Genomic DNA, 21293 nt, shown 5'->3' with positions numbered 1-21293 from the left:
AGTACATTGTCAATGAAGTTGCCCGCCATCCCCAAGTCCACAAACGCCTCTGCGAAGAAGCTCACAATAACAGAGTATAGTGACCCATCCAGACAATTCTTTGTAGGGCAGAGGGAAATGTAGCACCTAGGGTTACCTCTCCCACCAGCCCTCGCTTGGGTGTATTCCAACTTTTCAGGGTAGAGGCAACCTAGTGACCCTTACCGGTGCAATATAGGCATAAACCGAGAGTCCTTCTTCTGCATTTCTCCTCTTCCGAGTGCTTGGAAAGCAAATGAGAATAAGAGCCAGTGCATTAGAGAGAGCATGTCAGAGTGAGAACTTGAATGGGAAGAAGAATGGAGGAAAGAGAAAAAACAGACAGAGAAAGATACCCTGAAAAAGGAATTAAGAAAAGGAGAAAGTAGAAAAAAGAGCTCTGGACCAACTGATTAGAAGATTTAAAAGATCAGACAACAAAAGGAAAAAAAAGGAAAATGTATTTTGACTTTTTAGCCATTGGAATGTGCCATCTTTGGAAATGTGCATTTTTATATTTTTGTATTTTGCTCTTTCTTCAGTATTCCACTGTTCAGAGGGTTTGCTTTCCATGTCAGTTTTGACTGCATGTTTCTGTTTCTAAGTTGTAGTCTCTTATTCTGTATTAGGTAAGGGTCGGTCTGTGTTCTGTGTTTGTGACTGAGGTGCAGTATTTCATTTCTCTGTGGGAATTTGTAGCAGTCTGGCTTATTCTGTTACCTCAGTAGGTGGTGTATTCGTGTACTAGAACAGGGTATAATATTTGCATTGCTGCCTTTTCATAGATAAGGTTGCTGCGGTTTGAGTCCTGAGTTAATGTTATTATGGTATGGTATGGTATGGTATGGCAAGGTTCTAAGTGTCAATTAAAAATTATTTTTTGCAAGGGTTTGTGTTACTTTATAAATGTTTGGCAGTGGAGGGAGTTTATTCTGCTGTTACTGAGATGACACCAGAATTTTTATTTTTTTTTTTTTGCATACTGGCTTACAGATCTTAAGTTCTCATCGTTATTATGATTATTGCTATTTTATTGCAAGTATTTCTTTCTCTGCCTTTCTGGAAAGAGGATTCATAAAAGAAGACATTGATATTTGTTTCATTACATGATTGGATCTGATGTTTGCTATGCGTTCTTTGTTTGCATTTTTACATGATATTCTTCTCGTGTATTTATAAACTGTAAGAGATATATAATGAATTAAAACAGATTAATAAGGCATTTTTAATGTGGCAAGTGCTTGAAATAATTGAGTTAAAATATTTTAAAGTGCCATGCATGCTGCATGACTGCTGTTGCAGACCACTTAGAAATCCATGGTTGGCAGCAGTCTCGAAGGCACTATTTATCGATAGGAGTATAAGTCAGACCTGGCCACCCACACCTGGCCCCCCCCCCCCAAAATAAAAACCCCAATCAGTTCTGGCTATGCCACTTCTAAAGGTAAATAAATGATCATGAATATCATAACCACTTAATTATCTAGAAGCATCTACGCAGGCGTAATGTATCATGGCAGAGGTTGGGCTGCAGGCGATACGGAGCAGTATTCCTCTGCTCACACACCATAGGAAGCCCCAGTCTCTTTCCCCAGCTCCATCTGCAAACAGAACCAATTATCACCATAGCAACAATCGCAGAGACAGAGTAACCTCCTCCCCCCCCCCCCCCCCAGCCCTATGACATGGGTTTTGCTGGAATGTGGACCCTGATGGACAGGATTCCGGGATACAGGAGTACGGATGTGGGAGATGGGGAAGGAATTGAAAGCAGAAGGGTGCAAAGAGGGGGGTGCAGAGGTGCCTCATAGTGAGAAGACAGCAACTGTTGCAGCAGCACGAGACACAGTCCAGCAAAAATTACACACAGCAGAAGCCCTGTGTTGTACCTGTTCTGTGCTGGGGGTAGGGGAGGAATGTGTGTGTGACACTTGTATGGTCACACACACCTGTTGTGTGGTGGTGGTGGGGGGGAAGAGTGTACTGTACCTGTTCTGTTGTAGTGGTGGAGATCGGGGGCGGGGAGTTGTGTGTATGTGTAGCTTACACTGACACTGCCCGTACTGTACCTGTTCTGTTGTAGTGGTGGAGATCGGGGGCGGGGAGTTGTGTGTATGTGTAGCTTACACTGACACTGCCCGTACTGTACCTGTTCTGTTGTAGTGGTGGAGATCGGGGGCGGGGAGTTGTGTGTATGTGTAGCTTACACTGACACTGCCCGTACTGTACCTGTTCTGTGGTGGGGGGAGAGATCAGGGGCGGGGAGTTGTGTGTATGTGTAGCTTACACTGCCACTGCCCTTACTGTACCTGTTCTGTTGTAGTGGTGGAGATCGAGGGCAGGGAGTTGTGTGTATGTGTAGCTTACACTGCCACTGCCCTTACTGTACCTGTTCTGTGGTGGGGGGGAGATCGGGGGCGGGGAGTTGTGTGTATGTGTAGCTTACACTGACACTGCCCTTACTGTACCTGTTCTGTTGTAGTGGTGGAGATCGGGGGCGAGGAGTTGTGTGTATGTGTAGCTTACACTGCCACTGCCCTTACTGTACCTGTTCTGTGGTGGGGGGGGAGATCGGGGGCGGGGAGTTGTGTGTATGTGTAGCTTACACTGCCACTGCCCTTACTGTACCTGTTCTGTGGTGGGGGGGAGATCGGGGGCGGGGAGTTGTGTGTATGTGTAGCTTACACTGCCACTGCCCTTACTGTACCTGTTCTGTTGTAGTGGTGGAGATCGGGGGCGGGGAGTTTTGTGTATGTGTAGCTTACACTGCCACTGCCCTTACTGTACCTGTTCTGTTGTAGTGGTGGAGATCGGGGGCGGGGAGTTGTGTGTATTTGTAGCTTATACTGACACTGCCCTTACTGTACCTGTTCTGTGGTGGGGGGGAGATTGGGGGCGGGGAGTTGTGTGTATGTGTAGCTTACACTGCCACTGCCCTTACTGTACCTGTTTCTGGTGGGGGGGGGGGGGGGGAGATCGGGGGCAGGGAGTTGTGTGTATGTGTAGCTTACACTGCCACTGCCCTTACTGTACCTGTTCTGTGGTGGGGGGGAGATCGGGGGCGGGGAGTTGTGTGTATGTGTAGCTTACACTGCCACTGCCCTTACTGTACCTGTTCTGTTGTAGTGGTGGAGATCGGGGGCGGGGAGTTTTGTGTATGTGTAGCTTACACTGCCACTGCCCTTACTGTACCTGTTCTGTTGTAGTGGTGGAGATCGGGGGCGGGGAGTTGTGTGTATTTGTAGCTTATACTGACACTGCCCTTACTGTACCTGTTCTGTGGTGGGGGGGAGATTGGGGGCGGGGAGTTGTGTGTATGTGTAGCTTACACTGCCACTGCCCTTACTGTACCTGTTTCTGGTGGGGGGGGGAGATCGGGGGCAGGGAGTTGTGTGTATGTGTAGCTTACACTGCCACTGCCCTTACTGTACCTGTTCTGTGGTGGGGGGAGATCGGGGGCGGGGAGTTGTGTGTATGTGTAGCTTACACTGACACTGCCCTTACTGTACCTGTTTCTGGTGGGGGGGGGGAGATCGGGGCAGGGAGTTGTGTGTATGTGTAGCTTACACTGCCACTGCCCTTACTGTACCTGTTCTGTGGTGGGGGGGAGATCGGGGGCGGGGAGTTGCGTGTATGTGTAGCTTACACTGACACTGCCCGTACTATACCTGTTCTGTGGTGGGTGGGGGGGGGGGGGGGGTGGATGGAGATCAGGGGGTGGAGAATTGCGTCTATGTGTAGCTTACACTGACACTGCTCATACCTGTTTGTGGTGGGACAGTGTGTGTGTGAAGTTTGCATTGCTGCTACTCATGTTGTACCACATCTGTGATGGAAAAAGAGGTGTGTGGGAAGCTTCACTGTTGCTGCAGTGTCATGACTGTTCTGTGGGTGGACAGTATATGTGTGTGTGTGTGTGTGTGTGTGTGTGTGTGTGTGCATGCGTATGTGTAAAGCTTGCACTGCCGCTGCCCATGTTGTACCACATCTATGGTGGAAAAAGAAGCGGAGTAAATATGTGATTGTGAAGCTTGCATTGCTACATCCTGTGGTGTACCTGTAGAGTGGCAGGGCAATGTGTGTGCATGTGTGTCTGTGTGTTAGCTTTGCACAGCTGTTACCTGTGCTGTACCTATTCTATAGTGGGGAAAGGGGGGGAGGAGTACTGTGTATGTCTGTATGTGGCTAAGTGTGTGTACAGGCTGCTGCCTGTGCTGTACCTGTTCTATGATGGAGCCATTTGTGTATGTGTCTGTCTGTCTGTGGGCTGCCACTGCCTGTGCAGTGTGTGTGTGTGTGTGGGGGGGGGGGGGGCGAGGCGAGGAGTGTGTGTGTAGTTTTCATTGCTGTTACCCATGTTGTACTTGTTCTGTGTTAGGGCAGAGGTTTGTGTGTGTGTGTGTGTGTGTGTGCGTGTGCGCGCGCATGTGTATGTGAAACTTGCACTGCTGCTGCCGGTGCTGTAATTGACATTAGGGATGTGCATATGTTTTAAACGAATGGGTAAAATGCAGCAAATGAGTTAATTTTTGGTTTGTCAGGAACAAAAGCAATGACTCCTTTTTTGGGGGGGTTATTTGTTTTCGGCAACTTGTGCACACAAATAATAAGTTGCTAAAAACCTGCAACCTGAAAAATCCAAAGGAGAAAAAAAATGAAATTTGGACACAAATGCACTGAAAACAAAAGAAATGAAACAAAAGAAAAATGTATTCCATGCATACCTTTTAGTACCTGTTCTGCGGTGAAGGGGGGGGGAGGAATGTATGCGTTTGTGTGATTGTGAGTAAAGCTTGCAGTGCTGCCGCCTGTGCAGCTCTGTGCTGGATGTGTGTTTCTTTGTTCATGTGAGTGAAGCTTGCATTGCTGTTGACTGTGCGGTTCCTGTCCTGCAATGGAGGTGTGTGTGTGTGTGTGTGTGTTGCACTGCCGCTGCCCATTTTCCACCCGTTCTGGGATGGAGCAGTGTTTCTGCGTGGGTCTAAAGCTTGCACGACTGCCTGTGCTGCTGTATGCGTTCTGTGTTGGGGATTAGGAGAATGTATGTGTGTGCGTGGCTGTGTGCGCGCGCGTGTGTGTGTGTGAAGCTTGCACTAGCATTGCCCGTTCTGCACCTGTTATGTAGTGGATGGAGGGAGAGAGCGTGTTTATGAAGGTGAAGCTTGCACTGCTGCTACCCGTGCTCTGTCAGTTCTCTGGCGGAGCAGTGCGTGGAAGTGTAACCACCAGCAGTGCTCAAATGAAAAATAAACAAGACATACCCAAGGAAAAACAAAAAACAGAAGATCCTGAATGTTGTCAGAGTGCAAACGGTTAAATATTCTGAAACCAGCCATTGGCGTTTCTTTATGGCAGGTGACTTGGCTGCTGAAGACAGGACCACCTGGATGAGAGAGCAGCTAACCGAGGAAGGGAAGAGGGCAGGGGGATCAGGGACCTGCAGCCCTCCCCACCCCCTCCTGCTCTCACTGAGCTGTCCCTGCCACTCCTCCACCTCCTCTAACATTTCTCCGGTGCCTGGAAGCAGGGGGCGGCGACAGCTGGACAGAGCCAGACCTAGAGCCCCCCTCTCTTCTGCCTGTGCATCTCCTCCTAAATTCAACCTCCTGCGCCCGAAAGCAAGGCGGGAAGGAGGGGCAAACGCGGCAGTAATGTGAAGTGGGTGGGAAGGAACCGAGTCCCGGGTGGAGGTGACGGGATTCCTGTGATCTGCGGTGCTTCAGCGTCCGGAGCCGAGTGGCTGTGCCTGGAATGGGGGGTCAGAGGGGGGCGGGGGACTCGGCTTGTCCGGCTGCAGGATGGCTTCCCGGAGAGCAGGGGCAAAGAGGCTTGGCGTGGGGCACAGGCTCACCGCGGGATCCAGGGGGTGTTCGGGCGTGAAGAAGCAGGGCAAGGCTCGTGCCCTGTCCCCACTGACTGTCACATGTAAGTGCTGCTGCATTGTTTCTCTGCGTGTTTGTGCGGTGTGGAGGGGATGGGAAGAGGGACGTGTATGTGTGTGGAGGGGAGAGCTGGGAGAGCGAGGAGGGATGTAGGTGCGTTGGGGAAGTGCGTGAGATGTGTGTGGAAAGGTTGGGAGAAGGGAATGAAGGAGGCTATGAGGAGGGGCTAGGGAAGGGATGTGTACATGGGGGTGTGCAAGGAGGGGATGGGGAGGGATGTGTGTGTACAAGGCGATGATTGGCGGGGGTGTGTGAGACAGAGACATGCGTGGGGTGGGAGGGGGAAGAGATGCCAGTGTGTGGATGTGTACCAGGAGAGGATGGAGTAAGGAATGTGTTTGGGTGAGTGTGAGTGAGAGTGAGAGTGGGGGATATGACAGCTGTGGTGCGGCTGAATGGGAGGAAGGGATGCGTGCAGAGATGTAGGAGCAAGGATGTGTGTGTGGGGGGGGGGGGGGGGCTGCATGAGGCCAGGATGTGTGTGTATGAGGTGTGTGCAATGTGTGTGAGGGTGTGAAGGATGAGGATGGAATGGAGAGGGATTTGTGTGAGGGGATGGGCAGAGGCATGTAGGTGGAGGTATAAAAGAATGGGATGGGGAGGGATGATATATATTATTTATTTACTTAAAATATGTATTAACGGTAGAGTACATGGTCATGATTCTGTGCAATGCAAGCTTCACACAGAAACAAAATAGGATGGCAGATAAAGACCGTAAGGCCCGTTCACACATCTCCTGGTCAGCTTTCTAGTCCCTTCCTCTCCCTTGGAGATCCCTTGTACTTATCCCCATGCTTTTCTGAGCTGAGACACTGTTCTTGTCTTCACCATCTCCACAAGGAAGCTGTTCCAGGCATCCAGCACCCTTTCTGTAAAGAAATATCTTCTTTGATTATTCCTGAGTCCTACCCTCTTTCATTCTTATCCCAAGACCCCTTGTCATAAAATGAGAGAGAGAATGCGTGGATTGTGTAAGGAGGGAATGAGGTTAAGGATGTATTTAGGAAGTGAGGAGAGGAGAGGGGAAGGGATGGGTTGGGGTGTGTGGGGAGGAAAAAGTGAAGAATGTGTATACAATGTGTGAGGAGAGTGGGGAGGGTTGTGTGTAAAGTGCAAGGAGAGGATGGAGGGATATGTATGACGGTGTGCAAGGAGAGGGTATGGGGAAGAGATGGTTTAGAGTGTGTGAGAAGCGGAAGGGATGTGTGTATGGTGTGTGAGGAGAGGATGGAGGGATATGTATGACGGTGTGCAAGGAGAGGCTATGGGGAAGAGATGGTTTAGAGTGTGTGAGAAGCGGAAGGGATGTGTGTATGGTGTGTGAGGAGAGGATGGAGGGATATGTATGACGGTGTGCAAGGAGAGGGTATGGGGAAGAGATGGTTTAGAGTGTGTGAGAAGCGGAAGGGATGTGTGTATGGTGTGTGAGGAGAGGATGGAGGGATATGTATGACGGTGTGCAAGGAGAGGGTATGGGGAAGAGATGGTTTAGAGGGTGTGAGAAGCGGAAGGGATGTGTGTATGGTGTGTGAGGAGAGGATGGAGGGATATGTGTGGGAGCGTAGGAAGGGATGGTTTGGGATATGTGAGGAAGGACATGTATGGGGTGTGTGAGATGGGCTTGGGAGTGATATTTACGTTGTGAGGATGTTGGAGGTGAGTAGGGCAGAAGAAAATTGAGCTCTCTTTCTGTCTTCCAGGTATGCATTTAGTTTGAAAATTAAAATGTAGGAGAAAGAGGGCTCTGCTAGGAACTGTCCCTATGTCACCTCCAGAGTGCCCCACTCACAACGTGTCTCTCACTCCAGATTAATGACACTCTATAGACTGATAACCTCTTATCTCCACGTACCTGATGTCCCTACTCCCATATTAATGCCAAACTATAAACTGATACATCTGTCCCTGTTATCTGCACAATCCCTCTCTCATTTCTCATCTTCTTCTTGCACAGGTGCTTACACTGACAACTATGATATTTCGCAGGATAATGTGCTGGTTAAAGTCTGGAAGGACAGCTCCTTTTCTCCCTTGCTACACAATTCAGCCAGCTAGTCATCTTTCAATGTCCTTAGCACCAACCATGATCTCTTCCCAAAGCATGGTATATCTCCTGCTTTTTGCAGCCTGCCACTAGATGCTGCACTCATAACTATGGCTTCCATGGGCACAACACATCAACCATTGCCTGGAAATCTCTCTTAGTGACCAAGTGGGACAGGAGGAGGACGTGGAACTAAGACATCTCATATGTCTTATAGCAACAATGCACTTGGAATGGCTATGCTTCCACTATTTGGCTAGTGTCACTTCTAGGTCTGTGCCACAGACTGACTGAATCCATGACTATGGGGCAGGTACCGGGATGTTAGTCTTCTAAAATAATCAGCCTGGTTCCTGGCAACAAAGTAGCCCCCTGCTGGACAAAAGAAGACCAGAAATTAAACCTCCGATTAGAACGGACAGGGTCCAATGGCAGGGCTGAACAACACAGATGAACGATTTGGCAAATTTGATCATAATGTCTCAGGGCACTATCACCATGCCAGCCAGATTGTCATCCCATCCATTTATGCCATTGTGTGCTGCGTGGGCTTGACTGGCAATGCTATGGTTATCTATGTAATCCTGAAGTATGCCAAGATGAAGACTGCCACCAACATCTACATCTTGAACTTGGCCATTGCAGATGAGCTCTTCATGTTGAGTGTGCCCTTCCTGGCCACAAGCACAGTGCTTCAGCACTGGCCCTTTGGCTCTTTCATGTGCCGGCTGGTCTTGAGTGTTGACGGTATCAACATGTTCACCAGTATCTTCTGCTTGACTGTATTGAGTGTTGACAGGTACATTGCCGTGGTCCATCCCATCAAGGCTGCCAAGTATCGCAGGCCAACCGTCGCCAAGGTCATCAACACCTGTATATGGGTATTTTCACTGCTGGTGATCTTGCCCATCATCATCTTTGCTGACACAGTACCAGCTAGTGATGGAGGTGTGGATTGCAATTTTCTGTGGCCAGAAAATTCCAGCTTTTTATGGCTGAAAGCTTTCGTGGTCTACACATTTCTCCTGGGCTTTCTGATCCCGGTAGTGGCCATCTGCCTTTGCTACTGCCTGATTGTGATCAAGATGAGAGCTGTGGCCCTCAAGGCAGGCTGGCTGCAGCGGCGGAAGTCCGAAAGGAGAATCACACGCATGGTGATGCTGGTCGTTGCTGTCTTCATTGTCTGTTGGATGCCCTTCTACATCATCCAGCTGCTGAGCGTCTTCCTTCGCCCACCGGACCCTTTGGTCACCCAGTTCTTCGTCATTCTCAGCTATGCTAACAGTGGAGCCAATCCCATCCTCTATGGCTTTGTCTCAGACAACTTCCGCCGCTCCTTTCAGAGGATCATTTGTTTCAAATGGATGGAGGGTGGGCTGGAGCAGCCAGTGGACTACTGTGCGATAGCACTAAAGACCAGGTCCTGCAAGCCCAAAGACTACCAGAATCACGACTGCCTGGGTTCTGAAATGGTTTACCGCAATGGGACCTGCACCACCAGGACCACCATGCTGTGAAGAACACCCTTTCCGAGGTTGGGCCTCAGCAGCCCTGTTTACAGACTGGACTGATGAAATGTTGGAGAGAAAGGGATCTGTCTCTCCTCTGCCTCCTTCGTCTTTCTCTCTGTTTTGACTTGGTCTCTGCCTTCTGTCTCCATCTTGTTACCTTTATCTTATCTTCCTCTGTTCTCTTCTCCCTCTCGCTCTGTCTTCAAGCCCCTCCTTCCTAGTCACAGCCATTTCACCGGCACTGCTGTGTGTGTGTGGGGGGGGGGGGGGGGGGGGATGCTGCCAGAGCGCTCCATTCTCATGTAGGGCACCACCGGAAATAAGGATGGCCTTATCACCCTCTACTGTCTTTTGGCCACTTGCATCATTCTCCTTTTCCTCTCTCCATGCAGTTTTAAGCCTGTTTCTCACTCTTGCCAAGAAGAGATCTCTGGATCTCTGTCATTTGCACCCTTTACTTTTAAAACCATATTTATATCCCACCTCTGTACAATCCTATGTATAATCCCACCTCTGCATTGGCTGTCGTTTTCTCCCCTTGTCTTGTTGTGTTTCTGGTAAACTCTGCTCTCTTTCTGCGCCTTTTTTTTTAATTGCATCTCTCCCTCTATTATCCTGCATCTCTCCAGCTCTGACCCTTCTCTAAGCTGGACAGACTTGCCCTTGCAAGGACATTCATTTAATTTTAAATAAACCGATTTATTTATTTATTTATTTATTTATTTTATAGTTCTTATCTTTGGAAAATAAAATCCCCCAATTCAAAGTATTTCAGTGGGGCTCTTTGACATGTCCCTCAGTCCTGCTATACATAGACCAAACTGCTTTCGAAAGAGCATTTTAACAATTGACTCCCCTAATTCAGTCTTTCACCCTCTCTGCTCCCATTTTCCATCTTTCCCTTGTTCTCACTCTCTTTATCTACCTCTCTGTCTCTCTCCCTTCTCGCCTTCCCTCTCTCTGTCTAGCTCTTTTTTCTGAGAAAAGGAGACAGCCAACAGCTCGTAGGTCTTTTGCTGTAGGCTTATAGAAAGTTTAAAACTTTAGAAACATATTGGACAGACCACGGTGGGGGAGAAAGGAGAGACCGTTTAACGTGGCTGCCGTTCTCTCCCTCACTTCTGTTCTTATCCCCATTATGGAGTGAAGGTGTCTGTGTGTGTGTGTGTGTGTGTGTGTGTGTGTGTGTGTGTAACACACCAGGATAATCTGGAGGTCTGCAGGAAGAGGAGAGCCCCCTGGTCCTGCATGAGAGGTACTCCCGGAGTCTCCAGAACCTCACCAGCTGTAGGATTGTCCTAAAGCACAAAGAAACCCATTGGCCCAGACATCTCACTGCACCTCTAATTCAACATGTGGGGGTGCTGGGAGGGAGGTCTGATCGGTGGGGGGAGGGTAGAGAGCTGCTTTGATGATGTCATGCACATGTCTTGTGATAACATAAAACTGTATGTTAAAAGGCAGCAAGCGGTCACAATGAGTCAGTTATGGCTCTGAGGGAAAACACCATACTGGGTCGTTGGTTCAGTGTTGGCTCTGGAGGAAGAGCTGCCTTACCATCGGCTGGGACACTGGGTCAGTATTGGCTCAGAGAGAAATATCTCTGACACTGTGCCGGGGGCGTTGGGTCGGTACTGACCGAGGGGGTAACAGTTCCTCTCATACCATAGTGAGATACTGGGTCAGTACTGGCTGAATGGGGAGAGTGCCCTCACCACATGCTGGGACCCTGGGGAGTGCTGAATCAGAGCACAGTAACATGAAGCTTAGGGGCCAATGTAGTAAAGTGTGTTAAGGCTAAAACAGTATTAGCATGCATCAAACACGTGTCACTATGTGTGTAGCACATATTACATTAGCCTTAATGCACGGGCGTGTTAGTCTGTATTAATGTTAATGCAGCATTAAAATGGACTAACATGATAAAAATATTAATGAGTTGCATCACAAGTTGTATTAAGCAATATGATTTGCCCAAGTTATTAAGTTTTTGTGTTAAACTTCAGGGGCTAACACAAGGCCCGATGTGGGCCTTGAGGTCCACTCCATGCACCAACATTGAGGCCCCTCTGACCCCTACCCACCTTGGCACACCAACGTTGAAGCTACCTTAGTCCTCCACTTTCATCTGGCCTAACCCATCCGAAGTTGTGGCAGGGGCATTGGGGTCAGGAAGAAGGGTTGCTCCACTGGCACCAATATCCAGTATGGTGCAGGTAACCTTATGTGGACTGTTGCCCCTATATGTGCAGGGGGGCAAAAGACTACATAGAGATTGCCTGAACCATTTTGGATTTCAGTGCCAGCAAGGCAACAGGGATGCCCCCTCTCTCCTGCCCCCATCACTCATGCTGCAGCTTTGCTAGGAGTAAGCTGCGGGATGAGAAGCTATAATGGGTAAGGAGCAGACCTGGGAAGGTCGAGAGTCTCAACTTTGGTGTGCCAGGGTGGGTCAGTACCTTGGTGCCAGGTGTAGCTGGGGGAGACCATGTTCTACATCAGGCTGAATATTATCACAAAATTCAAGATTTAACGCCATTTAGGATGTTGAGCCTTAATGTGATGTTTTGCAGATGATAAAGTCCTCATTAAAATGTGCTGTTAATGCATGATAATGGACAATTTTAACACAGTTTAGTACATTGACTCCATAGTAATGTAACAGATGATGGAAGATAAAGACCAATTAGTCTATTCAGTCTGCTCTGTTATTCTGGTATGTATTGCTAAGGATAATCTCGGCTGTAGGATATCACTCCTTCTCCAGGTCATATTTTGTTGTCTTCTTCATTGGCTCCCCACCTTCTGGGATAGATGGACCTACAAGTTCTCATATTTAGTTTAACCCCCAGTCTTCTAACCCATACTTATCTTCCCACCAAGCTTTTTAACAATCTAAATAGCTATCACAATTAGTGAGACCGTTGCCCGGACATCTGGATCCCTGTGGTCTTGCTAGATGACACCTGACCACAGCGAATTTGCGGCATCAACCCAATTGATTTCTAGGGGGATTATAGTATATTGGTGCCAACTCAGCTACCCCATGGGCTTCTGTGTTGCTTTCCGTATTTGTTCACTGTGGTCTTATTATCACCGTGATGGATGATATCCAGCTGCAACCAATCTGTCCTAGAGATTGGTTTCTGGGGCGTTTGTAGGTTCTTGATTCCAATTGATTGGGTTATTGCTAGGCCTGGTCACAGGATGTCAGGCCCCACCTCTGTTTGTCAAAGCCCTGAATGCTGATGTCCTTGCAGTGGCCCACTGACACAAAGAGAGAGCGAGAGAGGGAGACACAAATCTCCTGTAGGAGGATTCCTAATCTGCTCCCATATGGTTTGAAGGGGGACCAAATTCTTAAATATCCAGTCATGCCACTGCCAACCCAACTATCCCATGGCCTGCAGTATTCCTAAGTTATGTTTCCTTTATCTTTTCTTTTCTTCTTATCACTTCTCCACATGCCTCAGGTCTTGAGGGAGCAAAGGGCAGGCTGTTCACAGTACAACAGCTCCCAAATCTGATCCTCCCACTGTTTTCTGTAGCTGTTCCAAGCGCGCTTGGATTCTGTCACAGCACTGGACTCCACCAGCTCTGTGGGTATGTTATTCCAGACGTCTGCCACCCTCTCAGTAAAAAAAATATATATCTCGGGTTTCTTTTGAACCTTCCTTCTTGCAATTTCAAATCATGAGATCATGACCCTTTGTCCCTAAAATTCCTTTTCTACAGAAAAAGGTCACATTCTTGTAATGTAAGCCTTTCAAATATTTGAATGTTTCTATTATATCCTAACTTTCCATTCTTTCCTCCAGTAAGTACATTTTGAGTTGCTTTATTAGATTAACCGATTACCTTCGGGTCATCTGAGATAATTACTCCTAGATCTTTTTCTTGTTTAACAGTTTCCAATTTCTCTCCTTCTCAATGATACATAGGTGGATAGAGTTTTGTGCCCCCAAACGAGTGATTTTATACTTTTTAACATTGGCGTTTATTTTCCAAACCTTTCCAGTTATTTTCACCGCTTCCAGCTTGTCCACCCGGCTACAGATGTTTATATCCTGGCAACCAAGTAGACTTTCCTCTCCAGTCACTCTGTGATTTCATTCATGAAGACACTGAAAAGAGTCAGCCCCAGTATCGAGCCCTGGGGTACTTTACCTTCCCCAGAGTGGACACCATTTATTATCATAAGAACATAAGAAATTGCCATGCTGGGTCAGACCAAGGGTCCATCAAGCCCAGCATCCTGTTTCCAACAGAGGCCAAAACCAGGCCACAAGAACTTTTGGCAATTACCCAAAAACTAAGAAGAACCCATGCTACTGATGCAATTAATAGCAGTGGCTATTCCCTAATTGATTAATAGCCATTAATGGACTTCTCCTCCAAGAACTTATCCAAACCTTTTTTGAACACAGCTACACTAACTGCACTAACCACATCTTCTGGCAACAAATTCCAGAGCTTTATTGTGCGTTGAGTGAAAAAGAATTTTCTCTGATTAGTCTTAGTCTTTTTTGCTGTCCTGCTGTCCTGCTGCTCATTCAGTTCCTCACCCAACTCACAACTCTCTGTCCTTCCCTATCATCCTGTTTGCTTACCTCCCTTCTACAAAGAACAATGTCCAAGAGCCCGACAGGCAATACCTACAGCACCTCGCTGATCCACCTCTTTTCTCGTCTCCTTAAGGAACCCGATCAGGTTTATCTGATAGGCTTTCCCCTTTGTGAAGCCATGATGACGGGTGTTTTCTAGCTCTTTCTTTCAAGGTGCCGCGCTACTTTATTCTTTAGTATGGTTTCCATAGATTTTCCCACTAATTGAGAGGTTGAAGCAGTAACCTGTGCGTTAAGAAGCTGGGCGCTGAATTTTAGCGCAATGATTTAATGCACAGGTAAAAAAAAAAAAAAATGTTTAACTCCCGATGCGGTAAGCTAATGAGATGCTAATGCATCGGGAGTTAAAAGGTGCGTTTGATGAGATAAAGCATGCGTTCAGCATGGGCTGAACGCATATCTTAGCTCGAGAGGGGAGGGGGAGATGCATCTGAACAGTCAGGCCAATGACAGCCGCTGCCTCTGAGCCAGGTAGGTAGGGACTTATCTGGGTAAGCGGCAGTGGCTAACCTCGGCCACATATCTGGATGAGTCTGAACTTATCCGGCTATCTACCCGGCATTTGGAAAATCTTTTTTTTTTTTTTTTGCCTAGCTATCGCCAGATAGCAACACTGGAAACTTGATTCCACCTCTGACCAGCGTAAAGTTTCCAGTGTTAAAATAAATGTGTGTTCAGCCAGCACCTCTCTGCCTTGGGAGGCCAGACTTAACGCCCTCTTTAGCTTAGAATTTCCAGGCGAGGGTACTAAGCTGAGCATACATTTTTGAACGCTCATTTTCGGGCTGATACAGTTTGGTCGCGCGTTTTCGACGTGCTAGCTTTACTCCTTACACAGTAAGGAGTAATAGCGCGTAGAAAACGCGCATCCAACCCCCCCGAAACTAATAGCGCCCGCAACATGCAAATGATGTTGATGGCCCTATTAGTTATTCCCGCGCGATACAGAAAGTAAAATGTGCAGCCAAGCCGCACAATTTCTGCAGGCACCGGGAAAGTGTACAGAAAAGCAGAAAAAACTGCTTTTCTGTACACCCTCCGACTTAATATCATGGCAATATTAAGTGGGAGGCCCCAAAATTTTAAAAAAATCAAAAATTTAAAAAAAAAAATTTTAAATCGGCCTGCGGCCCGCAGGTCGGAAGACAGACGCTCAATTTAGCCGGCGTCCATTTTCCGAACCCGTGGCTGTCAGCGGGCTCGAGAACCGACGCCGGAAAAATTGAGCGTCGGCTGTCAAACCCGCTGACAGCCGCTGCTCCTGTCAAAAAGGAGGCGCTAGGGACGCACTAGTGTCCCTAGCGCCTCTCTTTACCGCGGGCCCTAATTTGCATTTTCTCACCCCGTGAATCGAGCGCACTTTTACTGCATCAGCCCGTTTGTGAGTGAAACACTCCTTGCTGCATCGGCAGGGTTTATGTGTTCAACCGAACGCACTTTTCTGCATCCACCTGTGCCCACCTTCCCCTTTTGCCCACGTTTATGTGGTGGGATCACATCTGCTCTTCTTCAGTCCCTCGGATCTTCTCCAGTCTTAGGACGAGCTGCTCAGGGTAGTGAAGGTCTCTAGCCAGCCCTTTCCTTTCAGTATCCTGGGGTAGACTGCAGGTCCCTCCTCCTCTTAATCTGCTTTATAATCAAGTCCAATTTACCAGTGCGGCTTCCTGCCTTTGGTCCCTCATCTTCCAAGAACTTACTTAAGATTTCTGCCTTTGTAAATCCCACTTTCTCCCTTTATCACACGCTGCTCCCTTTTTGGTTTCTCACCACAGCCTTCGAGATACAGAGATACAGATATTGAAGGAATCTTTTACCTTTTCCTCGTCTGGGTCTTTGCTTTCCTAACTGCCCTCATTACCATTCTCTTGCCTGTGGAGCTCCTCTGTGTTTCTCCCATGCTTTCTTGAAGTCTCTCATGTTCCTTGTCGTCATTACCTCCTCCAGAAGGGAATTCCAGGTATCCACCACCCTCTCCATGGGGAAAAAGAAATGACTCCTGACATTGTTCTGAAGCTACTACCCCTTTACAGTTTCATATTGTGACCCCTTAGTTCTACAGCTTCCTTTCACTGAAAAAGCTTGGCTTCCAGGTCATGAATAAACCTTCAGGTATTTAAATCTGTATCATATCCCCCCCCCCCCCCCCGTCTCTCCTCTCTTCTAGGGTATACACGTTAAATTCCTTCAGTCTCATCTCCCAGGGCTTTCCGAACAAACCCTGCACTATTTTGGTTGCCCTTCTCTATCCTTTCGGAGGTACGGCCTCCAGACCTGAACACAGTACTCCAGGTGAGGCCTCACCCAGGACCTGTTTCTCCTGAGAGTTTTGCTGGGTTTCCTCTGTGCTCTTTTTGGAAGTTTTAGATGCTGACCTCTTTGCTCTTACCACTTCTGTTACCTCCTTACAGAACCACGTCAGTCTCTTGCTCCCTATACCTTTATTAATTTGCCTCACACGGAGATTTGTTGCCTTCTCCTCGTGCCCTTTCATTGCTGATCTAGGATCCTCCGCGTCTGGACCCTTCAGCTCTTGGATTGTGGGTAGGGCCTCCTCGACACTTATCACTCATCATCTTGCAGTCAGCCTTCCTGAAGCGCAAGACCTGTCTCAGGACAGATCAGGTCAGGTCAGAGTTTTGAACCACACAGTACGGTGACCAGTTAGACCCTAAAATTTGCCTTACAATGAGGTCAGTGACAGCGTCTCATCTCCGAGGTCCGTTCTGTCTCGGAAGCGCACCCTCTGACTGCATGTGGGGGACACTGAGTCGATGCTGGTTCATAGCAGAAGAGGCTGGGAGAGCAATGGCTCAGAGGGAAGCAGATCCCCCCCTGACCACCGTTTCCCGACCACCCTGCCACAGCTGAAGTGCTGGCGGGCCACAAAATATTCTTCCAGCAGGCTAGCCAAAGGCCCGCCTCCGTTTTATTTCCTGTCTTTTTCCCCCCACAACTCCTGGCCTGCAGGACATCCTTCCACCTGCAGAGGCGGGATGGGGGGTCAGCGAGCACTTATCTGCTGCTGCTTCCCCCCATGCCGACTCTCCTCTGCCTGGGGCCCCGTAGTCTCACGAGACCAGCTTGGCCCTGCGCTGTAGAGCCTGAAGAAGCAGCAGGCACCCGTTAAGCACCGCGCTTGTCGACTTCTGCCCGTTCCAGGATACGGAGGGGAGGGAAGAGACAGGACGGCTGGATGTGCCAGAGGCGTGGGGAGAGGGAAGAGAAGTTGATGATGCCGGGGCTGAGGAGAGACGAAAGCGAGGGGTGACGATGGTGCGGGGGAGAGGGAAGGGTGGGGGAGGTGATGATTATATTGGGGGGGGGGGGGATGAGAGAGGGACGGTGATGATGCTGGATGGAGTGGGTGAGAAGGCTGGAAAGAAAGAGAAAGAGATGATGCTGCTGGTGTGCCATGATGAAGTGAACCCTGTGCCAGGTCTGCCATGATACAGAAAGTGTTGGGAACCACTACCGTGCGCTTTGCTGGGTTATTAGATCAGCACTGGCTCAGGGGCAGCAGAACCTAACACCATACTGGGATTTCAAACACATCATAGCAAGTGTTTTTTCACTCAGCGCACAATGAAGCTGTGTAAACTGATGCCAGAGGATGTGATCAAGGCAACTAACAGAGCGGGGCTCAAAAGAGGATTGGACAAGTTCCTGAAGGAAAAGCCCATACACAGTTATTAGCCAGGTAGAGTTGGGAAAGCCGGCGCTTATTCCTGGGAATGTGAGACAAGAAATATCTCAACTATTAGGGGTCTGCTGGGTACTTGTGACTCAGACTGGCCACCGTCAGAGACAGGGTGCTGGGCTTGGAGGACCTTGGTCTGACGCAGCATGGCACTTCTTGTGTTCTTAAACCGGGTGGGTTAATAGCGGCTCAGAAGGAAGAGTGCCCCCTAACACAAGCTGAAACACTGGGTCAGTACAGGATCAATGGGAAGACTGGCCCTAGTACCATGCAGGAATACTGGGTCAGAGGAGTGTTCCCTAAGACCACTCTGAGACACTGGATCAGTGCTGGCTCGGAGGGAGGAATCCCCTACCACCATTCTGGGACATAGGGTCAGCGTTGACTCAGAGGGAAGAGCATCCCTGACATTGATTCCTGCCATATTCATTGTAACTCACAAATTTTCAATCCCAGTACTGACCCAGCTTGGCCCTGCCGAGTCCCCCGAGTCCTGTCTGGATCAGAACCAGTGATCCAGCTTTATTCTATGTGGAAATGTATTTTTGCTGTCTGTGGTGAAGGCTGGAAGGCCTGTCAGGATTGTGTGTGTGTGTAAGGGAGGAGGGGAAGAGGGGGAAAACCAGTCAAAGTGTCGCCCAGCGCATTGAATTTAGACTTTATTCAGGCCTGTTAGGAATAAGTGTCAGAATGAAAAACGCAGCTCGTTAAGGAAACTGAGGAGGCAGCAGCAGAGCTGAATTAATCATCCTATTGTGCATTTCTGTCAAAGGAGTTCTCTTCCGCACCTCTCCTCCTCTTTATCTGCCTGTTTGCACCTGGCTCCTCACCTCCAACCCTCACCCAGTTAAATCCCTTGCCCCCCTCCCCAGTTCCAACCCTAGCTAGGCATGGCCAAGACCTCCCCCTTGTTCCCCTCTAATTAGCTGTTTTACCCTACCAGGATCCAGCATGCCACCCCCAATCCACCGTCAGGAAGGGTAGTGCAATGTAAGGGAGAGAGGAGAGTGACAACAGGGGAGAGCGTGTGAATAGGGTAAATCTGAGACGTGGTAACGGAGGATAGGAATAAGAGTCGGGAGGAAGGTAGGTTATAACTGGATGCACAAGATGTTGAAATATGAAATGGCAGAGGGTCCCAGCCACTGTTTCGGGTTCTAATTGTGACTGAGATTTGTTTATTTGTTTAAATGTATTACTCGTCAATTTTGTTGATAATCCCAGGTGCAATGCTGGCTTGTGGGCACCAGAGGGAGACACACACTCTCTGCTTCTGATTTGTAGGCATTTCCTTTCAGTGTCTATACTGTGAAACTGACCATTTGTCTTGTCAACAAAAAGTTATGTGTTAAAGTATAGCAAATATAAAGGGACAAAGCCCAGACACATACTCTCCTTCCTGATGTGACCCGTGTGAACTAAAGGCTGCAACTGCCAGTGCCGTCTCCCCTGCTGATGTGCGTTGTGGGGGCTGAACACCGAAGGCGCCGAGGCCACCATCCCTTCCAGAGCAGCCCATGGGGAGCAGCGAAGATCACCGCCGCAGGTGTAATACTACCCTCCCCATGCTACGTAGCCCACAGGCGCCGAAGACTGCAGCAAATGATGCCACCCACCCCACCACCAGCGCTGATGTGGCCTAGGGAGCCAAACACCGCGGCCGCTGGCGCGGTCCCCATATTCAGTGCAGCCCATGGGAGCCAAAGATCACAGCTGCAGGTGTCCTGCTGCTCTCTCTCCCTATGCAGCCCACAGAGGCTAAAGACTGCAGCCGCCAGCAGCCACCCCCATCCTAATGTGGCCCATGGGGAGGGTGCCAAACACTACAGCTGCAGCACGATTCCTACGCCCAATGTAGCCCATGGGCACTGAATATTTCAGCTGCTGGTGGAACCCTCCCTTCAACTACGGCCCGCAGAGGTGAAAGACCTTTTGCTCTGGCCAGATCAGTAGTGGTAAGAAAAGTATCAGCGGTGGAAGAGAGCGCGAGGAGGGGCTGGGGGTGGTGAGCAGAGGCTGAAGAGATGAAAGGGGGATCATGCAGACGTACACACACACCGAAGCAGCCTGGTGCATGCATAGCCCCCTCCGTCACATGCACATACCCAGTGCAGATCCCCTCTCACACATACAGAAGCAGCCTGGTGCATGCATAGCCCCCTCCCTCACATGCACATACCCAGTGCAGATCCCCTCTCTCACACACACACACACACACACACACACTCACTCAGTGTAAGGAACTCCACTGGAAATGTTATTTATTTATTTATTTGTACACGCCACGGAGTGCATCGTTCCACGTCTGTTATTTCATTCCCCGAAGTGCTAGCGGTATTGTGGGACTCTGAGGCGCACTGGTGTGCTGTTTGTCATCAGAATACCCTTATGCATAAAGTAGAAATGCCAGGCACCGACAGCTGACCTGGTCGCTGAGAGAGGACTTGGAAACAGCAAGGGGCGTGGCAAAAACAGAGGCGCACTCCTTTTATTTTACTAAGGGAAAAGCACAATATTCTGACAACGGAGACTCATGAGTAAGACCCAAAAACAAGACCTGAGAACGGCATGAGCCCTATTGAGCACTAATGTGCTTGGCTTGTGCCCTTCCTCGGCGCAACCGTAGTTGCTTCACAACCAGCGCTTTGGGGCCGATGTACTAAGGCCGCCGGTGAAACTGGCGCTGGTTTTCAGCACGTGGTTTTCATTAGCGTGCGCAGCAAAAGTAAGCGCTTCCGTGGGATGTAATAAGGGGACGGCATGCACATGAGATACGTGCAAAAAAAAAAACCCCAGCGGAATACCTAATACACGCGTCAATGCCCGCGTAAGCCCCGATACAGGCCGCCGCGGGAAAAACACGCACTAAATTAGTGGCGCAAAAGGAACTGTTGCAGCGTTCATTTCAAACCTAAGAACACGGGCATGTGAAGAAAGGCAACTAAAGATGAAGTTCATGTGGTATGTTGTTTAGAAATAAAACTGCATCACTTTTTTCGGTTCTTTCAAGATCAGGGCACACAGTATTCCTTGCACCCAGTAAAGCGCCCGTTCGTGCCTCACTATTATCGTTAGTGTGGGTAAAGGCGGATTATGCAATCAGAACTGTACAGCTGGCACGGCTTACCAGTCTGAGGTTGGCATGGCTTATGTATCTCAGACACACGCAGAAACCTAACTCCTGCCCTGACCCAGGCGCTAAAAAACCCAGCATAAAAAAAAACAAAACCACACCGACCTTCCCCCCTGCCGGCGCGGCTCTCTGCATTGTCCATGAATAGCTAATTGCCTCCTTTGCATGCCATTTGCATGGACCGGCGATAAACCAGCCCTGGCTTTTTTTTTTTTTTTTGCGCGCTTTCTTTCCGCGCCCTGTACGTGTTTTTCATAAACGCATGAAGATTCGCGCAGAAAAACATTGTGTAATATGCAGCTTTTTACATCGCCCCCCCC

The 21293-nt window shown here is 48.9% G+C and overlaps 1 protein-coding gene across 1 annotated transcript; it reads left to right on the top strand.

The window, feature by feature from the left end:
* Positions 1-5615: 5615 nt before the first annotated feature.
* On the top strand, positions 5616-12193 carry LOC115098114 (somatostatin receptor type 1-like). The gene is made up of 2 exons (XM_029614448.1): positions 5616-5943; positions 7918-12193. Exon 2 carries the CDS (start codon positions 8436-8438, stop codon positions 9522-9524), a length of 1089 nt encoding a protein of 362 aa, XP_029470308.1. The 5' UTR covers positions 5616-5943; positions 7918-8435; the 3' UTR covers positions 9525-12193.
* Positions 12194-21293: the final 9100 nt, after the last annotated feature.

The sequence above is a fragment of the Rhinatrema bivittatum genome, chromosome 8, assembly GCF_901001135.1.
Source record: "Rhinatrema bivittatum chromosome 8, aRhiBiv1.1, whole genome shotgun sequence".
Classification (NCBI taxonomy): domain Eukaryota; kingdom Metazoa; phylum Chordata; class Amphibia; order Gymnophiona; family Rhinatrematidae; genus Rhinatrema; species Rhinatrema bivittatum.
Note: the sequence above shows the minus strand (reverse complement) of the source record. Positions and strands in the feature narration are given on the sequence as shown.

Excerpts from the sequence above, each read along its gene's own strand:
- LOC115098114 (XM_029614448.1), top strand. The coding sequence starts at position 8,436 with ATGGCAGGGCTGAACAACACAGATGAACGATTTGGCAAATTTGATCAT.